Source organism: Ricinus communis, chromosome 4 (assembly GCF_019578655.1).
Source record: "Ricinus communis isolate WT05 ecotype wild-type chromosome 4, ASM1957865v1, whole genome shotgun sequence".
NCBI classification, from domain to species: Eukaryota; Viridiplantae; Streptophyta; class Magnoliopsida; order Malpighiales; family Euphorbiaceae; genus Ricinus; species Ricinus communis.
In genome coordinates, this window is record NC_063259.1 from 31,569,517 (window position 1) to 31,588,932 (window position 19,416).

At 32.2% G+C, this 19,416-nt stretch overlaps 2 protein-coding genes across 4 annotated transcripts; both read left to right on the top strand.

Moving 5' to 3' along the window:
- Positions 1–8,970: 8,970 nt before the first annotated feature.
- Positions 8,971–12,062, top strand: LOC8274408 (transcription factor bHLH122). Of its 2 annotated transcripts, XM_015715876.3 has the most exons (6): positions 8,977–10,219; positions 10,729–11,027; positions 11,104–11,274; positions 11,364–11,429; positions 11,517–11,585; positions 11,709–12,062. In XM_015715876.3, exons 1-6 carry the CDS (start codon positions 9,625–9,627, stop codon positions 11,763–11,765), a joined length of 1,257 nt encoding a protein of 418 aa, XP_015571362.1. In that variant the 5' UTR covers positions 8,977–9,624; the 3' UTR covers positions 11,766–12,062. The 2 variants fall into 2 exon arrangements, with proteins under 2 accessions (XP_015571361.1, XP_015571362.1); XM_015715875.3 differs by lacking the exon at positions 11,709–12,062 and having other exon boundaries at positions 8,971–10,219; positions 11,517–11,702.
- A 3,174-nt stretch (positions 12,063–15,236) lies between these two features.
- On the top strand, positions 15,237–19,232 carry LOC8274407. Of its 2 annotated transcripts, XM_002513410.4 has the most exons (7): positions 15,240–15,682; positions 16,140–16,352; positions 16,473–16,619; positions 17,032–17,151; positions 17,452–17,538; positions 17,639–18,180; positions 18,509–19,232. In XM_002513410.4, coding segments are annotated over exons 1-7 (1,473 nt in total). In that variant the 5' UTR covers positions 15,240–15,319; the 3' UTR covers positions 18,510–19,232. The 2 variants fall into 2 exon arrangements, with proteins under 2 accessions (XP_015571372.1, XP_002513456.1); XM_015715886.3 differs by having other exon boundaries at positions 15,237–15,682; positions 16,476–16,619; positions 17,639–19,232.
- Positions 19,233–19,416: the final 184 nt, after the last annotated feature.

Genomic DNA, 19,416 nt, shown 5'->3' on the forward strand with positions numbered 1-19,416 from the left:
TCGTCGTTGTGGTATATATATCCGTTGAAAATATTTTAGTGACGGTTTTGCCCTTAAATAGGCTTCAAGGCTCTTTTGGTTCCTAGATAATTAAGTGACATGCTGCGGGGGTTGCCGATCAAAATTATTGGTATAAAGGGGTACTAGATTTATCCATAGATCTTGTGATAATTTCATGAAATTAAGAGTCTAAATAGGAACCCATATAAAATCATAGAGAACAAAGGAAAAATTATTTATACATGTAATCAAATGTAATAAATGTCTTTAGTGTTTTAGACAATCTTTCACTAGTGGAGATATAAATCAAGAAAATATTTTATATAGATTTTCTTGTTCTCAATTAATAATGAATGATAAAAATTGATTCGATTTGATTAAAATAAGAGTTAAATAAATGTGTGAGTGTAGAATTATTAGAATTGGGTTTGAATAATATCAAAATGACTAGAATTATCCATATGGTTGATTGGATTTTAATTCTTAAAAATTATTTGTATCTCGTATTTTTTGGTGATTTCAGATCTATAACACTTCCTTTGAGTATAATTAGAATTTGACTTTAACATTTAATTATTACTTAAAATTAATTTTTTTTTAAATTTGAGATTAAATTGAAAGGCAGCAGCCACATTAAACTATACTGCTATAATTAAAGTCGAAAGTTAAAAAAAATAAAATTAGACTTGCATCGATACTATATTAAAAATTGAAATCAAATCGATTAAAGTGAAATTTAAATGAATAAAAGTAAAAAATAAAATGAATGAAAGAGTAGAGAATTTAATTAATAGATTGGTGCATAAGTGTGCATGAACACTCATATGTCAACACAGGATGATAATAAGTATATCCAAAAGATTGTCGGTCTAGATTTATAATTGACAGTGTACCAAACATTCAAGTAATCTCCCCTTTCCCCAAAATGATATCTATGTCCTTGAAATTTTATATCCAGGTTACATGATATCCTTAAATTGGTAGTTGGTTACTTTTAATATATTATAAGTGATAAATATTTAAAATATTGTAATTTGAACGATGAAAAGTGATACATAATTTAGATCTTTTAATCGTTTTTTATACTTATTAATCATCCAAACATAGAGTTGAATACACTAGAAGAAGCAGCAAACAAAAATTACAAGTAAAGAACGAGTCTCTCAGCAGGACATGTAGCTTTGTGAAAGAAGGGAAAACACATGAAAATAGAAAGAAAGGGAGCACTGACCTAATAATTGAGCATATGAACATGAAGGGTGGGGACGGATAAGCTATGCCAGCTGTGTAGTATGGTGAGATGAGCGCTACGTGGCGTTTTTAGGTCCATGATTTTGTTTTTATCGATCTTCCTAGTCGGAGAGTGTGGCGGTTGCTCCCATTAATCTCCTAAAACAATGTTCTTCTTTAACCAATATCTCATTTGAATTTAGTTTGGATCACTGAGTTCTAATTTCGCATACCCTTTCTGGAATATTAGTTTCTAATATCTTTTGAGTTATAAACAATGGGCTCTCCGCACTTAGTCTATAATCAGGATTTTGAATAACTGAGTGAGATCTGATTGCGTTTGTTTATTTGTATAATATACCTAATTTGCGCAACTTTTGGGTGCCCAAATCTGACTAATTGTTAACATCAACCAACCTAAAGGAAGCTGTACTAATTCAGAGTAATCATCCAAGGTTAGGACAAAGTCCTGTCGATAGTTTGGATCCATGAAGTGTGTCATAACTGAATCTTTGTCTCCCCGAGTTGGAGTCACTTCAGGAACTAGTCTATTATAATTAATGCAAATTTCAAAATAATCTTGCTCATTAATTACTAAACAAAGTGCCAGGGTGAGTGATCGTCTGCTCTTATCTTTACACTGCTGGAAATGGAACTGGTCCACTGAAGTTAAAGATTATGCATGTGGGGCATTACGATCTTGGAAGTAAATCAAAAGAGAGGATGCAACCAAAGGAAAAAAATCAAAACGCTTTTGTCCATGTTCTCAGGATAGATTTCAAGCATATCCTCAAAACTCCGCCTCACTCTCAAGTCTCAATAATGGTTTTTCTTTTTTCCCCAAACATGGTTACTACTTTGAAGAAAGTTTAAAAAGATAGTCTTTGTTTTGATCTGCAAAAGCGCCTCCTCCACTATTTATTTTTTTGCCTCTTACTGCATAGAATCAAGTTTAAATTGTTTCAAGTCTTAGCAATTGCAATGAATTAACAACAGCAGATATGCCAATTTTAGGAGCAATTTTGAATCTTATTTAATACATTAATTTTGCAATAAACAACCCGACAAGCCAATTGATCTGTTCTGGTTTTCAGAAGACAAGTGACAGTGACGACATTGGAAAGGACCTTATCCACAAGATTCTTCTAAATGAGAAAGAAAAACTAAAATAATGTCAATAATAAACAATCACAAGCTGTCCTGTAAATTAATAATAATGGATGCCTGAAAATTTGGTCTGAGAGTCAGGAGTCCGGAGTTGCAAAAATCAAGGGATGTATACGTATTTGTATTATAATTAATGAATAAACAACAGCTAAATTGGTTAAGTTCCCACCTAGGATTGAGCATAGCTTTGGCGTATATCCAAAGTTTTGGAAATACAGAAAAATCATTTTTATCTGATATAATCAACCAAATTTGATTGCGTCGATCTATTTTTATAGTTTATTTATGTGATTAGAAGGTATGCATGTGGTACATGTGCGAGGGGGTCCAGCAGATGAAAGAAAGAAAAAAAGAAAAGGGTTTTTTGCGTTATTAGTGATTCTTACCTGACATTTAATAAGACAAGAAATCCAGGAATTTTGAGCTTTTGAATCATGGCATTACTCCTTTTATACTGCCGACAGCAAACATGAAAATCTGAACAACCTCATCTCATAATTTTAAATATTTTATTCAAGAACATTAAACCAAATAATTCTCATATGAACGCTGCAAATTAATCATTTCCATGAAAGAACTCAAAACTCCAAAGGTTTTACCTTGTGATTATTCACTTACATGTCGCTATTGTAAATGATTAATTATCATTATTATTATTACTACTTGTTGACATCAAAAGGAATAATATATGGCAATCACATCATCCAGCTTGCATATCGTCACCATTAATTACTATCACAGTTCCTGCACTAACTGCATCGATTGATTAACCAGGTAATGCTACGATGGAAGGATTTTTGCCATTTGCAGTTGTCTCCAATCATATATGTTTCCTCTTAATTTAATCTAGTTGAAAATTAAGTTAATTAAATCAGCAACCCATATGCAAATTAATTATCTTTTTACTTATAGTCAGTGTCCTTTTGACTGTAAACTAACTTGTTAAAGCAACATGCCATTATCAGTAAGGCCAACCGGAATGTGGTGTTGCCTTGTACATTTAATTCGAGTATCCCAAATATCGTCAACCATTACAATCCTGGTTGTCAAAATGTAGGTGCTATCCAGGGGAGTCAACAACAGGATTTCTGGAGCAGACCAAGACCAATTCACTCCGCCATGTTAAGCCAAATACTTGGCTTGCGATTTTATATATGCACATGACCATTTGCTTAAAATATGGCGCTGAGGAGAGCCCTTTTTCTGCTTCATGAATTGCACCTTAGGTCACCCAAATGTAAAGCTTTGGTGCTGATTGACACATGTACGAAGTTAGGTAATAAAAATTAATTCAGCAACTTAATTATACGACACCTTATCCAAATGTCAATGGTATTATATCATTTGGTCAAAGAAAAAGAACCATAATTAATTATGAGTTGTGAAGGAGCTAAGGAAACTTCCGGTATGTTCTGATAGGACCGTATCCCTAAATTATAGCAGAAGAACTACATGGGATGCATGTGTCTTTGTTTACAAGGTAAAACAGCTGATATGATCCCAATCCTATGAAGCCCCTAATGGATTATATAACATCACATATATCTACCAGTCTTTCCCCATAGGAATTCATGTCATTCAATCAAATTTTGAGACAGTCAACCATATTAATACAACCCAATGAGTTAACCAAGCTTGAAACAAGATGGACTTCTAGTTATAGTGAGTTTTCCAGACTAAATCCACCCTTCTATGATTGAATGTAGAACATGGGAGCTAGATGAAAATTATCACATTAACACAATTCACCCATGGAACAAATATATAAAGGCATCTCATCCTTTTAGAAGTTTTTTTTATCATTATTATCTTTTCAATAATATAATGTTATAATTTGCAAAAGAGTGAAATATGTTAAAAGATCTTTGGAAGAGTCTCGGAATATACGAAGAACCACAATCTTATGTTAGCTCATTGTATACTCGCTACATTTGCCACAGGCCATGGGCTGAGATACAATGCAAAACATTAAATAAACAAAAAATAAATAAATAAATAAATACTTGACGTGTTTCAAAGAATTGTTTTATGGGCCTTATTTTCATCGAAGACATTAAACTATAGTAATATAACCCAACTCTATCATTATATGTCAGCAGAACAGTTGTCGTTTGCTTCAACGACAAGTTCTTTTGGTTGGTCCAGCTTTTATCTAATACTATCAAAGATATACATTATTACTGTTTGAATTGGACTTCTAAGTGTATGTGCTATTTAAACAGCAATTTCTAAATCTGATTTGTGTCAGAAAGAAAGAAGAAAACACAATCTAAATGTGAATCCCCGAATCTCACTTCAGAGATTTATTTTCTTGAAGAAAATTGGGAAAGTCTTGATTGATTAGTCAATAATGATTTAATGAGTTCTCTGATCAACTGGGCTTTATGTCAAAAGCATTAAATATCTTTCATGGGCCTCTCTCTACCACTATGACTTAACGGTGGTGAGTGCAAGTTGGTCTTAATAATAAATGAGAAATTAATAAAAAATAATCTTCCTAATAAAATTTATAAGTGTATATATTATGGGGTTGTTTATTCAAAATAATTCATTAAATATTTCATTTTAAATTCATATTTTTTATAAGGAACTTTTTAAAATTAAATTAAGAACTTTTAATTAATTTTTATATATATGAGTACAAGAAAATATTATTAGTAAATATTTTTTAATTTTTAAAGTTTAATCTAATTTTTTATATCTTTTTTTAAAATGAAAAATATAATAGAAAGAAATGAAAACGATAATGTAGGAAAATTTGAAAAAAAGAAATATGAGTTTTCAAAAAAAAATCTATTGAAATCTTGATGAAAAGTGAAAAAGAAATCTTGAAAATTTTTATTAATAACAAGGATAAAAAGTCATTAAAAGTATATGAAAGTTCATATTTATAAGAGTCAATGATTTTTTTACATACTAGCTTACTTTTAAATTTTATGAAAGTTGTAATTGAATACTTCCTAATTTTTATAGATTTTTTTAAAAAAATTTAAAAGTCCATATTGAATAAATCATATGATTTAAACAAAAAAGTTTCAAAGTCATTATTGAATAAACCTTAACTTTAAACTCCATCAAAGTTTTAAAATTATTAATTGAATACGCCCTCCTAATATTAATATAAATTTAGAAAAATTATAAAAATTTGACTATTGACTATGTGGTTTAACTTTTTGATATAAGAGGTTTTGTATTTTTATGACATTTTAATATGATGAAAATTATATTGCTAGCAATTTGTGTCCAAATTCATTAACAGCGTTAATAATTTTGGAATTTGAATCTCAAACGAAGTTCGATCCCTATAAAATCGGAATTGTCGAATAGATAAAAAAATATAAAATTCTTTAATCTTATCATATCTTTCAAAATATATCGGAATTGACTAGAATTTAAAAAAATTAAATTATAAGAATATTTCTTTTTCTCTCCAAATTTTATAAAAACTAATATGAATAGTTTTGGATGAAAGCTCAATTAGTAAGAAATGAAATAATGGTGAAATCTTAACCAAATAATACTAAATGAATGAACCATAACTATTTGATGAACGATGTTATTAAATTTAAATGTAAATTGTTAACGTTTTAATTCTCAAAGGACTAAAATGTCATAAAAAAAAATCACAAATTAAATAACATTCTACTTTTTCGCTATAAGTATAAAGAAGAAAATGAATATTCATTTTCTTATAGCAAAGCAGCTACAAAACGAAAGAGGCAAAAGGTCTGTCTTCTTAACGTCAAAATGAAATTTATGAAGAATTGAATCATTTGAGACCCTGAAGAGGAAAACATTCTGAGTTTGTTGGGTTTAGCAATTGAGGAGAGAATCTATTCCTGTGTTGGCCCCCCCAAGTGTGCAAAGAAAGTACCCACCCACATATGTGATACATTATTCTCTTTTGCATTCCACATCACCCTCCACCTCCACTGTTATTGTGGGAATCCTTCCCCTCGTGTCCCATATCCAATGCCTTCGTGCTTGATTCTTCTCCATCTTTACTATTCTTCTTACACTTCTTTCTTTCGATCTTAAAAAGATGAGTGTTTACCATTCTAATTTTGAGTACTCTTATAGCATCTTTGTTTATGCCATTTTAATACCTCAAAAACTCTTTGTTTCCCTATTCATTAGGCCCAACAAAGGTATATACCGTCATTATAGTTATTTTCAACAATTTTTATAAGAATATTATATTTTTTTTATTGACTCATTATTGGGTTTTTTTTATTAAGTTATTTGGTAATTTATATTATAGGGTTTGAAAAAATATAATACTTAAAAAATAGATGGATAGCGGTTACCATCCACAACCACGGACGGCTCAGATTTCGTGAGGTGGACGAACACAAATTTGAGAGATCTGTTACTTAATAATTTATGTGGTAGCTACCTCCCAAAGTGATGGAGAGGAGCCAATGATAAAGCAACATAACACGTAAGAGAACGACATCGTTCACATCAATGCACTGACTTTATGCCTTTTTAGTGGGCCTAACTCTATCACATGTCATTAAATGGGACAAAGTCTCGTTTGGGTAAATACAGAATGGCTTACAAAAAAGAAATTGGAAAATGGTGCTTATATTATTATTATTATTATTATACTCCACTCTATTTGAGCTTAGATTTGACGTTTAGTGACATTTTCTAATTATTTAAAATCAAGATCTAAAACCTACTAATAATGGTTGCAATCACGTTTAATGGTTCCAATAGGACACAAACTAATTAGACTAATGACCCCTTCTTTGGCTTTTAACTTCTCTTTCTTTTCTCTTTTTCCATAGTTTAATCACTGACTTTCCACCTCCATCCATACTTATATTTAATATGTTCTCAGAGGGCATTTCATTTTATTTTCTAATAAAAAATATATAAAAATCTATACGGGTTTATTTAATTTATAGAGTAATTTAGTTGAAAATTACTACTATATTTCTTTGTGTTTTATTACACATTAAAATAATAATTTTTAATTATGTATTTATATTCGTATGCTTTAAAATTAGTGGATGTCAGTTCAGTTAAGATGATAAAATTATAGTGGATTATTATTAAAAAAAAAAAAAAGGGTAAGTAAAGAAAAAATTAACTTTTTCTTTGAAGTACTTATGTTACAAGAATTAAAAAAGATTGTTGATCAGATTCGCTGGGAAATTAGGAAGATTTTGTCGGGTACAGATCAAGGACTAATCTTAAATTAATTAGATTAAAGACCAGCAATCAATAATTAATATAAAAGCGGTTAAGACAACATTAGCCTTAATCCCATTATTATTTATATGTCTAAAGATGGGTAATTTGGCTTTGCATCAAAAAGCTAGCGATCCCCACTCATCAGAAACAACACCCAAATGGTAAAGAAAAATAAAATCTGAATAGAGAAATGGTCCCCCCACTTTTATTTACAAAACATCGAAAAAGGAAATTCTTTATAGAAAAATCGAAATAATAATATAATAATTATATTCAGCTCATGAATTAAAAATAAAAATATAATTACACTCGAGATGAAATTGTAATAAATCAATAGAAATAAGAGTTAAAAAAAAAAAAAAGGATCGGACCATAATTTGCTCAAATTATGATTGGTACATATTACATAAGAACAGGAATACGTTGGTAGGAAATGAAAGAAAAAACATTGCATTTAGATTGTAAAATCTGGAAAATAAACATGGTGCACCGAGTAGCTGTGTGGGAACAAAAATGGTGAGAAAAAGAGACCTGGGAATCAGCAACAATATTAATATTAATAGTTTCCAAATTTACGGAGGAGGCAACAATATTAATATTTTACCGGCACCAGAACAAATTTGTATTGTCTCATCGCACTTGCTTTATATGGGCAACTATAATTAAATCCGATCTATAACCAGTGTAAATGGGCAGTCCAATTTATTTTGAAATGTCTATTATGCACTTTTTATTTTTGTCCTGGTACGGTGACGTCATCGACCCAATTCTTTTGTCTCAAATAATGTCATCATGATTCACGAACGCAATTCCACTTTTATTTATTAATATGATAAAAATTAATTAATAGTATTTATTTAGGGACAATTTTCATCGGATATTATCATAAATATATTTGAAGACAATGTTAAAATTTCTCATAAATGAAGTCAAACGAAAATATTGTTTACGGAAAGAGAAAAAAGTAAAAAGTGGAGCTATCATTAATCGAGTTTTGATTTAATCTTGTTTGGATTTGTATTCTATCTTCGAATTAATCTACTTTTTTCTAAATTTATCTGAAATTAGACCCTTATGTTACCTCTAAAAGAAAATAAAATAAAATAAAAACCTGTTATATCGCTAAAGGTGAGAATTGTCTATTATTATTAACAGTACCCGGTATGTAAGGTGGACCCCGGGGGGGGGACAATGCAGTAATTTTATTGACATAAGTGCCCCATTCATCAAAATCCTTAGCCTAGTTCCAAAATTAGAAAATATGCGTGTTTCTTTCCTGATGTAATAACAACAGCTCAGAGACATGTTAGCTCATATGGATATTATACATATAACTATGTCATTTCTTTCCCAAAACTAATGGCAATCTTGCAATAAATTGTCAGATTTCAAGGGCATGACTGTCAAGAAATTTGGTAGATACTGCTATGCCAAATTTAATGGTCGCATTTCTGGCCACTGATACTATTCTCATTGGCTTAACTCATTGAAGAGGAAAGAAAATGATTTAATTTTGATTATTTTTTCAAAGGAAATTCCATTTCCATTCTTGCCATACTGACTGGCATCAAGAACACTGCCCTTTTCTAGCATCTTTAGAAGATTTATTAGAGAGAGAGAGAGAGAGAGAGAGAAAGAAAGAGATTGTTTTTTGTCGCTATTTGTGCCTGTTCTAATCTTGTTGTGTTGCTATAATCTGATGTATATATAATACTCTGCTTTTATCAGTGGTTTCTTTTTTGTTAATATTATCTTCTTTTTAAGTTTGAGTGGTTTCTGATTCAAGCATAGTAAAGTGGGTTGTTACTGGATTTGATGGTTAATTTGCTGTTTGTTTTGTATTATAAATCAAGCAAGATTGCCTGCCTTGATCTCTGTTTTTGCTCTGTTTCAACCTCAACTGGAACTTTCATGGATTTGGCTGCTTTCTAGCTTCTTGATCTAATTGAAAGAGAAGAGAAAAACAAACAAGGAATTTCTTTCTTCTTGAAATTTGAAGTCTTTATCAAGAAACAGAGAAAGAAAATGGAGTCGGATCTTGAACACCACCATCATTTCTTTCAGGGTCATCAGCAGAATCACCACCAGAAACAAATGAACTCTGGTTTACAGAGGTACCAATCTGCACCGAGCTCATACTTTTCTAGCTTCCAAGACAAAGATTTCGTTGATGATTTCCTCAATAGACCAACGAGCCCTGAGACTGAAAGAATCTTCGCTAGATTTTTGGCCAATTCTGGCGGCAGCAGCACAGATAACATCTCAAATCAAAACCTTGGAGCAGTAATTAAGCAAGAATCTCCTGTCAAAGAAGCAGTAACGCAAGTTAGCCAACAAGCGCATATTATGGCTTCAATGAATGATAGTGATCAAACAAGATTGCATCGGCATCAGCAACAGCAGCAGAGCAATTATTCCTCAGGTTTTTATCAAAGCCAATCAAAACCGCCGTTACCAGATCATGGTTCAGGTTCTTCTATGGATTATAGAATAATGACTTCAATGGCAATGGAGAGGTTGTCTCAGATGAAGCCTAGTGCTGGAAATAATTCTAATCTTGTTCGACACAGTAGCTCACCTGCTGGTCTTTTCTCCAACATAAACATTGAAGTGGAAAATGGTATGTTTCTAATTTTTTTCTCCAAGTTTTCTTCTGCGTTCTTCTACCCTTTTGTTTGACTTCTTAGGAAAAGAGTGAGATTAAGAAAAATAAAGGGGCAAAAGAAAGGTTCGATTAGTTGATGAGGCCACATACGATAGGTTTTATGGTTTTCTTTTGAGGTTTCCCTTATGCTTTTGACAAATAAGTTAATCTGAGTTAACCAACCAACAAAGAAACAAAAGAAAAAGTGAACCAAGATTTTGTTTCCTGAACAGCTTGTTATAAATTTATACTTGATATATTAGAACTTTGGTTAAATTCTTTGTGTTCTTCTGATATAACCAATCATTTGAACTTGCAAGTGGAGCTTAAAAAAGCATTTTATTATAAAATAGACCAAGTTGTCATGGACTGGACTTTCTAATTATTTGCTTGGATGTCTTATACAGTTTCCTATTTCAGAAACTTATTAAGTACAGTTATAAAACTTGCACTTAGAAACATCAGTTTTGGCAACCTGGCTGCAGGCTATGCTGTAATAAGGGGCATGGGAGATTTTGGAACAGGTAGTGGAGAAACATCTTATTCAACAGCCGGTAGGCCACTTCCTTCGTCAGGGAGAATGAGTCCAATTGCTGAAATTGGGAACAAAAACAGAGGGAAGAATAACCCTGACAGTGCTGGTTTTGGTGAAACTCGCAGCAATAATTATGTCACAGGTTTCCCCATTGGATCTTGGGATGATACAGCTGTGATGTCTGCTGGTTTAAAAAGACTGACAGATGATGATAGAACACTTTCTGGCCTGAATGCATCTGAAAATGAGGTAGCACATTGTCCATCATAATGTCATTTTCTTTATTTATTTTAAAAGATTTTGTTGTAATCTCGTTATTGAATAGAGTGGAGAAGTGGGAAATCATCCTCCTATGTTGGCTCATCACTTGAGTTTGCCAAAAACTTCAGCTGAATTGTCTGCAATCGAGAAGTATCTGCAATTGCAAGATTCTGTGCCTTGCAAGATTCGAGCTAAGCGTGGATGTGCCACTCATCCAAGGAGCATTGCCGAGAGGGCAAGTCTTATTTCCTTTGGTGTATCATTTCTTGAAATTACATTTACATCACCTAGTTGTTCATATCCATGCGGATTAATTATGTATAGGTAAGAAGAACTCGAATTAGCGAACGCATGAGGAAACTACAAGATCTTGTACCGAACATGGATAAGGTAGAATCTTGAAATGAAGATTTACCATTTGTAGTTTACGTGTAACTCAAACTTTCACTTAGTATTTTCCCCCCATTTTCTTTTCAGCAAACAAACACATCAGACATGTTGGATTTGGCTGTTGACTACATTAAAGACCTTCAGAGACAGGTCGAGGTAAGCTGGAAAGGTTCTCTGATCAGCACCCAAAAATTAGACCCTACGAACAAGTTTTCTTCGAGTTCTTTTTCGTTTGTTACAGTATCACCTACACTCTTTTGATTTTGGGTTGTTGCACAGACACTATCAGAGAATCGTTCGAAGTGTACGTGCGCAAGCAAGCAGCAACAGTCTTAGCAGAGAATATGCCCAAGTATGACGTGTTTGTATGTATAGATCGAGTAGCTAGATAATTAATAAGAATTTGCAGTAGTAGGCATATTACATAAAAGCAAATTAAGCAGGGTTATCTTTTGCACTGAAAAAGAAGAAGATACTAGTAAAGAAGTGACCTATTTAATGCGAGTGTGATGGAAAAAAAAAGAAAAAAAAAGAAAAGGGGCTACTAAAAGCTAACTGTAAGATCCAATTCAATTGTCCAAACTGGTTGCAGAAATAGAAAAGAACATAGCTGTATAGTACTAGCTTATTGCATGTATGTTGTACCATGTGGTTTTCTTTATAACCAAATTAACTCGAGTGCTCAAGAAACGAGAGAAATCGTGGTCTGCTTTGCTTGCATTTTGCACGTTTCTTTCCTTCTTTTCTTGAGCATCGCTGTGTGGCAATAGTGCCATAGTTTGGCCAATCCAATCTATCTTCCACCTCACACTAAATTAATCAATAACTCATCTTACCTTAAACCTTTTTCTTTTCATCCGTTTCTCTGCTTTACTTCTCTCTCTCTCTCTCTCTCTCTCTCTCTAAATCCTCAAAAGTAAAGTTTAGCACTTTACATGTATCTATCTTGAAGTAAAGAAAGAAAGAAAGGTGCTTTCAATGGCTGCCCCTCTTTATTATAGCAACATGTGGGGACTACTTTCCTTCTTCGACATTAGTTGATAGAATAATTAGTGATGCAAATCATCCTGTACCTCTTTTTATCTGATTGAATCCTGCAATTATTATCTGTTTTTTTGTTTTTGTTTTCTTTTGTCTTGTGCCATAGAGTCAATGTCAAAGAACATCAGTAGAGAGGTATAGCTTTTGTTTCCCCATTGGGTCTTTGATTTTATATGTTTTCTGTTTTGTGCACCATTTGGAGAAAGTGAATCTATGTTCAGTGTCAAGGGATTGCTACTTTAGCTACATCATTACAGATTTAACACTTCAGGCTGCTATCTGTTACGTAGATTATCATAAACTAGGGAGATACAGTACATGTATACCTACTATACTATTTATTAGAGAATATATGTGTTTTATTACTTAATATTAATGAATTTATATTGCGCATTTGTTCTTATCATGTTAAAGAAGCAAAAAAAAGGAATATTTGAAAAGGGTAAACTGATAATTTACTAAATTAGGTAGGAGTAGATAGGTGTGTGGGGGTGAGTGGTGGTCATAGCTGGATCCAATGAATGAGTGACTATCTAGTTGGGCCCCAATCCATTAAGAAGGTGAATGCCGTGTCATTGCTGACTTCACTGGGTCACCCCACCGGGTCGGGCGGAGTCTCATAACACTGCCTCACTCCGCGGCTCTGCCTGCCCCTTTATCGCACTCCAGAGGCAATTTGCTTTTTTGTCCAGTTTACGTGCTCAGGAGGGTACCGATGGTTTTACGATTTTGACCGATAATTAAATGGAATTTTATGATTTTATTAATCCCAGCCAAAATAATTAGATTCGGTTCGGTTCAATTAATCAATTTAGAATTTTTTAAATATTTTTGCAATCTAGACTTTAAATATTTATATTTAAATATATATATAATAATATCTTTTATCAACATCAATAATGACAAAAGATATATTCACATATTTTTATAATTATATATACATATATATATATATATATATATTATATTGATTTTTTTTAAAAATAAAATATATAATAGTTTTAATGTTTATATAAGTTTTGATCAGTCCGATTATAATTAAAATATTAAAATAAAAATTAAATTGAAAAATCATTTAATTTGTCTATTTTTTGAATGAATTAAATTAAATTCTAAAATTAAAAGCTAAATGATTAGCTGACTCAATCGCTTAATATTTTTTAACTACATTTAACTATAAAAATGTGATTGAAAATTTAAAATTTTACTATAAATATAACAGTATAACTATATATATATATATAAATGGTTTTACATTTAAATTAAGAAATTAAACGATGGATTAACTGGTGTAAAAGATTAGGATCACTCAATTAATTCAGTTAATGAACTGTATTCACATTTAATTAAATTTTAACTAACAGTAACTTTTAATGAATTAAAAGTTATCATTAACACGAATGAAGAGTTCATTGAAAAAAACATAGACGAAGAGAATTACATTGTTTGTATACATAATTATGTGAATATTGATGACAATCTTTAAAGGAAAGTTGATCCAAACTCGACTTCCATTCTGGCAAATAAACAAAAGATAAAAGAGTATCCTCAGCAACAATCATTTTTTGGGTTATACTTATTAAAGAGGAGGCTTGCCGTTAGATTGGACATGGCTGCACCTCAAATCCGACATGGGCTCTAGGGCTACACCTTTTTTTCCTAATAAATAAATACACTTTAAAAAAAATCCAAACAATCTATCTATTCGTCTTAAATATTTTTAATATATGTGTTTAATTTTTAAAATATAAAATTTAAACTTTAGCATATATATATATATATATTTTTTACACATAAAATTTAAATTTAAATATAATTTTATAAATTTTTTAATCTTAAAAAATAGTAATATCAATTATATTCATAATTTTATAATATTAAAATTAATTAATAAATATCTTAAATTTTTATATTATTACACAAATAAATTTTTAAAAAATAAGAACAGAAAATAGTTAGTTTACTATTATCTTCTAAAATATTATAAATTAATGTTAAATATTAAAAATTAATTAAATTTTACAGTCAAAATAATAATAATAGTCGCGCAACGTATAAATAAACGATTAATTCAAATAATTATAACTAAAATTTATTTTTATTAAACTCATATTTATTTTGTTTATTCATAAAAATACCCAAAAAATGGTATAAATTATATGTAATGAGATGATAATCTTTTATATTAATTTGTTATAAAAATAAAAATTTTATAAACGCTCTTATCATTTAAACTATAACCGTATTTATATTTTATTTTCTAAGCAATAAAATAAAAAACAATATTGTGAGAATGATTTGAATTCATCGTTTAATATGGTAAAGATGTTTTGTATTGAATATGCTTTTGTATATAAATATGCAACACATTATCATTTTTCCTTTCCTAGAAATGAAATAAAATCTATAAAATTAGGAACCAATCATGAGGAATTTTTGAAAAGACTGAATACAATAAGTATAAAATCCCAAATGCATATCTTCACACTTGGACTTGCCCTTATTAGCATCCTTGAATTTCAATCACAATCATACATATACGTTATTTTGCATCATCAGATACACAAATTCACACATTTTACCATATATTTCTCACATTCAAATTCAAATTCAAATTTAAGAAAGAAAGAAAGAAACAGACAATAAAGGAGCCAGAGAAAATACTAAAAGAAAACACAGAGAATGCCACGTGTCAAGAACCCTCACTGTTTCCAACGTTCTTCTCTTTTCCCTCTCAAACCTAAAATTTTGAACTTTACCGTTCAAAAATAAAAACTCGCAAATAATTTCAATGCCATCAAAATAATCCAATACAACAAGGAAATCCCTATAATCACTCTCTTCTAGCCATGGAAGAAGCCGATCCCCTATTCGGCTTCAGCCCCGGCACGGCTCCTCCTTCTGTAGTCACTCTCTCTCCATTTTCTCCCATTCCGGTACCATCCTCTCGCCGACTTTCGAGTCACTTCATTCCAAGCCGCCCTGTCCCCTCGGCTCGACGGCTGGCATGGGTGTCTTTACGCGGTCGGCTTGTAAATGCAGAGGAAGCCAGCTCTGCTAAAGCCATTGGCTTGAGCCGAGAAGAAACTGTAGCTTGGGAACTATTTAGCCCCATTCAAAGGTTTCTCATTGTTGCAGTGATTGGCGTTGCTGTTGCGGAATCGAAAAAGAATCTGCTCATTTCTCAGCTTAAGAAATCGGTGGACCTTAGGGTGTGTGTTTTTTTCGTTGCATTTTAATTTGGTCACTAAGTAAATGAATGGGTTCTTGTTGATTTTGTCTAAAGACTAATTGTTTGTTTCTGATTCTATTATTTCTGGGTTAATAGTTTATTTGATTCCCTAGATGATACTTGCCCTGTTTAAATCGGTAATAGGTAGTGATATTCATTTACATGTTAACTTACTGTTTGGAGTTGCTTTACTAATGGCATTAAGTTCATAGATTTTATTTACAATTTTGCACAACGGACAAGAAAAATTAATAAAAACTGTTGCAATTAAACGGCTTGTTTAGTAATTAGACTTTCTTTTAATGCTAAATTTTATGTATGATGAATTCCTCAATTACATATTTACAGATTCTGTTAGAGTATTTCTACGCATTTTCATTTTTGCTATAAGATACGTTGGATGCAATGTGACTCATTTTCGCATTTCTTGTTTTCAGGATCAGGTGCTATCAAATATGCAACAAAAGCTAGATGATCTATGTGAGCAGGTGAACAGCATCAAGAACCATTCAAGACCTGAGGCCAATGCATCATTCAACAAGAACACAGAATCACTATCTAGTGATGCTTTTGGCGGCGATAAAATTAAATTTGTCGATTGTGGTTGTTGGCATTGTGATCATCACTACAACCTTTTTGCTGATCCAATGGTGAGCCTCATACTGTTTTTAAATTGTAAGTTTGGATCTTAATTGGACTTAATATCTGGACTCTGGGTTCAAAAGCTAAAACTTTGTCGTTGTATTTTATTTTTGGAAATCATTTTGTAGCATGGAAACGCTGTTATGAAAACGTCTAGAGGAGATGAGGTGTTGCAGTACAAAACTCCTTTAGTGAATGAGGTAGAACAAGAAGAGCGGCGCATGTCAGATTTGTCAGATTGGGCTTCTAGTGTTTCCTCTACAGCAGATATCCAGGTGCCGAAACACAAAGATGCACCACTTCCCATTAATGGTTCTTTTGGTATTCATATAGTTCACATACATTAGACAGCAATCAAAGCGGAACTTGTTTTGCTGTGGAATAGTTTTAATTAGCAAGTCTGTCTGTCATAATCAATGTCAGTAACTCTTGTAAAGCCGGCAGTTACTCATTTTGGAATGTCTAGATGTCTATTCTCCTCCCTCTCTCAAATAATATCTATCAACCAGCAATCCTTTTCTGTACTGACATCAAAACAAAGTTAACCTGCTACAATCTAGATGGTGGCATCCTGGCTAAGGGTGATTAGTTTAAATTAGATGTCGTCTCATTATGTTAGGAGTGCTGAACCTTCTGTTGTATGACATCAATTTTGAATCTCTAACTTATACGGTTCATCTATTGCAGATGAACATGTCTGCAGTAGATCATGATATCTACAATCTCAAGAAGGAGTGTGAAGAAAAAGATGCCACCATAAAGGAGCTGACTACTGTTCTTCAATCAAAGAATATGGCAGGTTCAAAGGTATTATTCAAGTTATTTTCCTTGTGCATTTTAGAACTGCCTTATGCTCCGATTGCTTAGCTTGCTTTTATTGCTTCACATTTGGTTGGACAGCAAAAGGCAATACTGTAAATGCCAGAATGTTCTTTCTTTTTACAGAAGAAAAGACATAAATTCTATTTTTGATTTCTTTTTTCTTTCCTCATGAGGCGAAATGTTTGTAGTTATCAACCATGTCTTCTTGGAAAAATGGAAAAGCAAAAGGTTGAACCAAATCTTCTATTTGATTTACTTGCATACCTTTTACCTTTAATCATATAGAGAACTGCAGAGCTGGAAGACATTATACACAGGAAGAACTCGACGATTGCAAAACTTAAGAGAGATATACTAGTATTGGAACAAAAGGTGAGAATTTACAGCATTGTTTCTGTTGCATCAGGGTTATAAGTTGGAAGCAATGAATTTTCTTTTAGAAGATTAATATGATGAATGAAATTCCCTGCAGTTGGTGCACCTTACAAGGCTTCGGAGACCATCTTCCTCTGAATATATCCCAGAAAGTTGGCAACTTCCGCTTATGATGGAAAATATCGTTTATGATATGGACAGTACTACTAGCCCTTCTTCTTCCGATTCAGATTCTTCTCCAGTGAATAGATCACTAGCTCCAGTTGTTAAAAACCAGGCCGCCCCTGTTCAAAACAGTACTAATAGCTCTTTCTCTTCAGATACAGATGCCCCCCAATTGAACCAACAACTGTGTCATATTGATCGAATTCCGGAGACACCTCTTCACGGTGGTTACATTGCTCCTACAACACACCGGAAATCAGCCCCAGCAAAGGCCTTGGTTTCTTTTGCAAAATTAACTGAACAGAAAATACAGTCTGGACCAGTAAGTCCTCTCAAAGAATCAACAAATCAAAATTCCGGTAGAGTTTCTTCTTTAAGGTCCAAGCAGGTGTCAGCTAGTGGGGAATTCAAGAAAATTAGAAGGCGAACCCAAACTGCCTCTAATAATGCAGCTCCTAAGAAGAAATGGGTCTAGTAAGTAACCCAAACCTCTGGCAATGCAATATTTAAGGTGCCATCAAAATATGTTTCATATTGAAATTAAGTCACCTAGTTGAAAAGGAACTTCAAAACGGTCTCTGGCGTTTTAAGCGTTTTTCACTATGAAATTTTAAGCTGCATTGCAACGAGTAGAAAGTGGCATGGAGTTTGGCATCTTGAAACTCTCCGAAATTGTTTAAGTCAAAACTGAATGATATGAAATCAATCAATACTGTGGGAATAGCTGGAAATTTTGACTTGCTCCTGGATTAGAAACCTCACTTCTGATAGTCAAGGCTTGACCATTGAAATCTCATTGCAGGAGTGACTGCTGAATTTGCCCCCAACAAATTGTCGGGGTGAATGAGATAATCATCATGCTTGTGGGTTAAGGTTCCGCACGTGCTCATGCTGAAATTTAGACAGAAGGGAATTTAATCCTTCCCTTCTTTTTGTTTATATATATTTATACATGTCCAAGTATATATGTAGTGTAGATGCGGAAACTTCAGGATGAATGGCCGTTGTTATTTTAAAGTGATGTAGTCAGCCATAATCGTGTTATATATCATATAGTTGTAGCTATATTAATAATTTTTGCAGGATAGAGTTCTGATTGTGATAATTGCTTGTTTGAATTAGGGAATGGGGGTATTGGTGAATTAGCATAGAAATTTGACCTAGTCCTGCCAGTCTAGAATGAAAACTTGTAGAATGATATCAGTGAAAAGGTTAGGGTTTGCTGAAGATGAAGATGATGATGGGGTGTGCGGTCTTTAGTCAAAACTGAAAACTGGTAAACGATATCAGTGAAAACGATTACAAGTTGCAATATGATTTTGTAGTTTTGCGGTTTCAGGTCTCATTCGTTGCCGCGTTTTAAGAAAACTCGGCAGCAGCAGTAGGTGTGCGTTGTTTAATAGTCTGGTCTATTTACAATTTCTGCCTTTGAATTTTCTTTGGAAATTTAACTTTATTTATAATTGTTGTATTTGTATTTGTATTTGTAACACAAACAAAAGGACTGAATTCTGCGACTCTGCCCACATGAATCAACAATAACAATCATTAATTTTAATGGTTTTCCGGTTAAACAGATGGGTCATAAATTAAATGAAAATCAATTAATGTATCGCCAACCTCTTGTCATCTACTTTTCCCTTGCACACGTCATATTTGTTACCACAAAGCTAATGTTTTTTTTTTTTTTTTTTTTAAATTCGTCTTCTG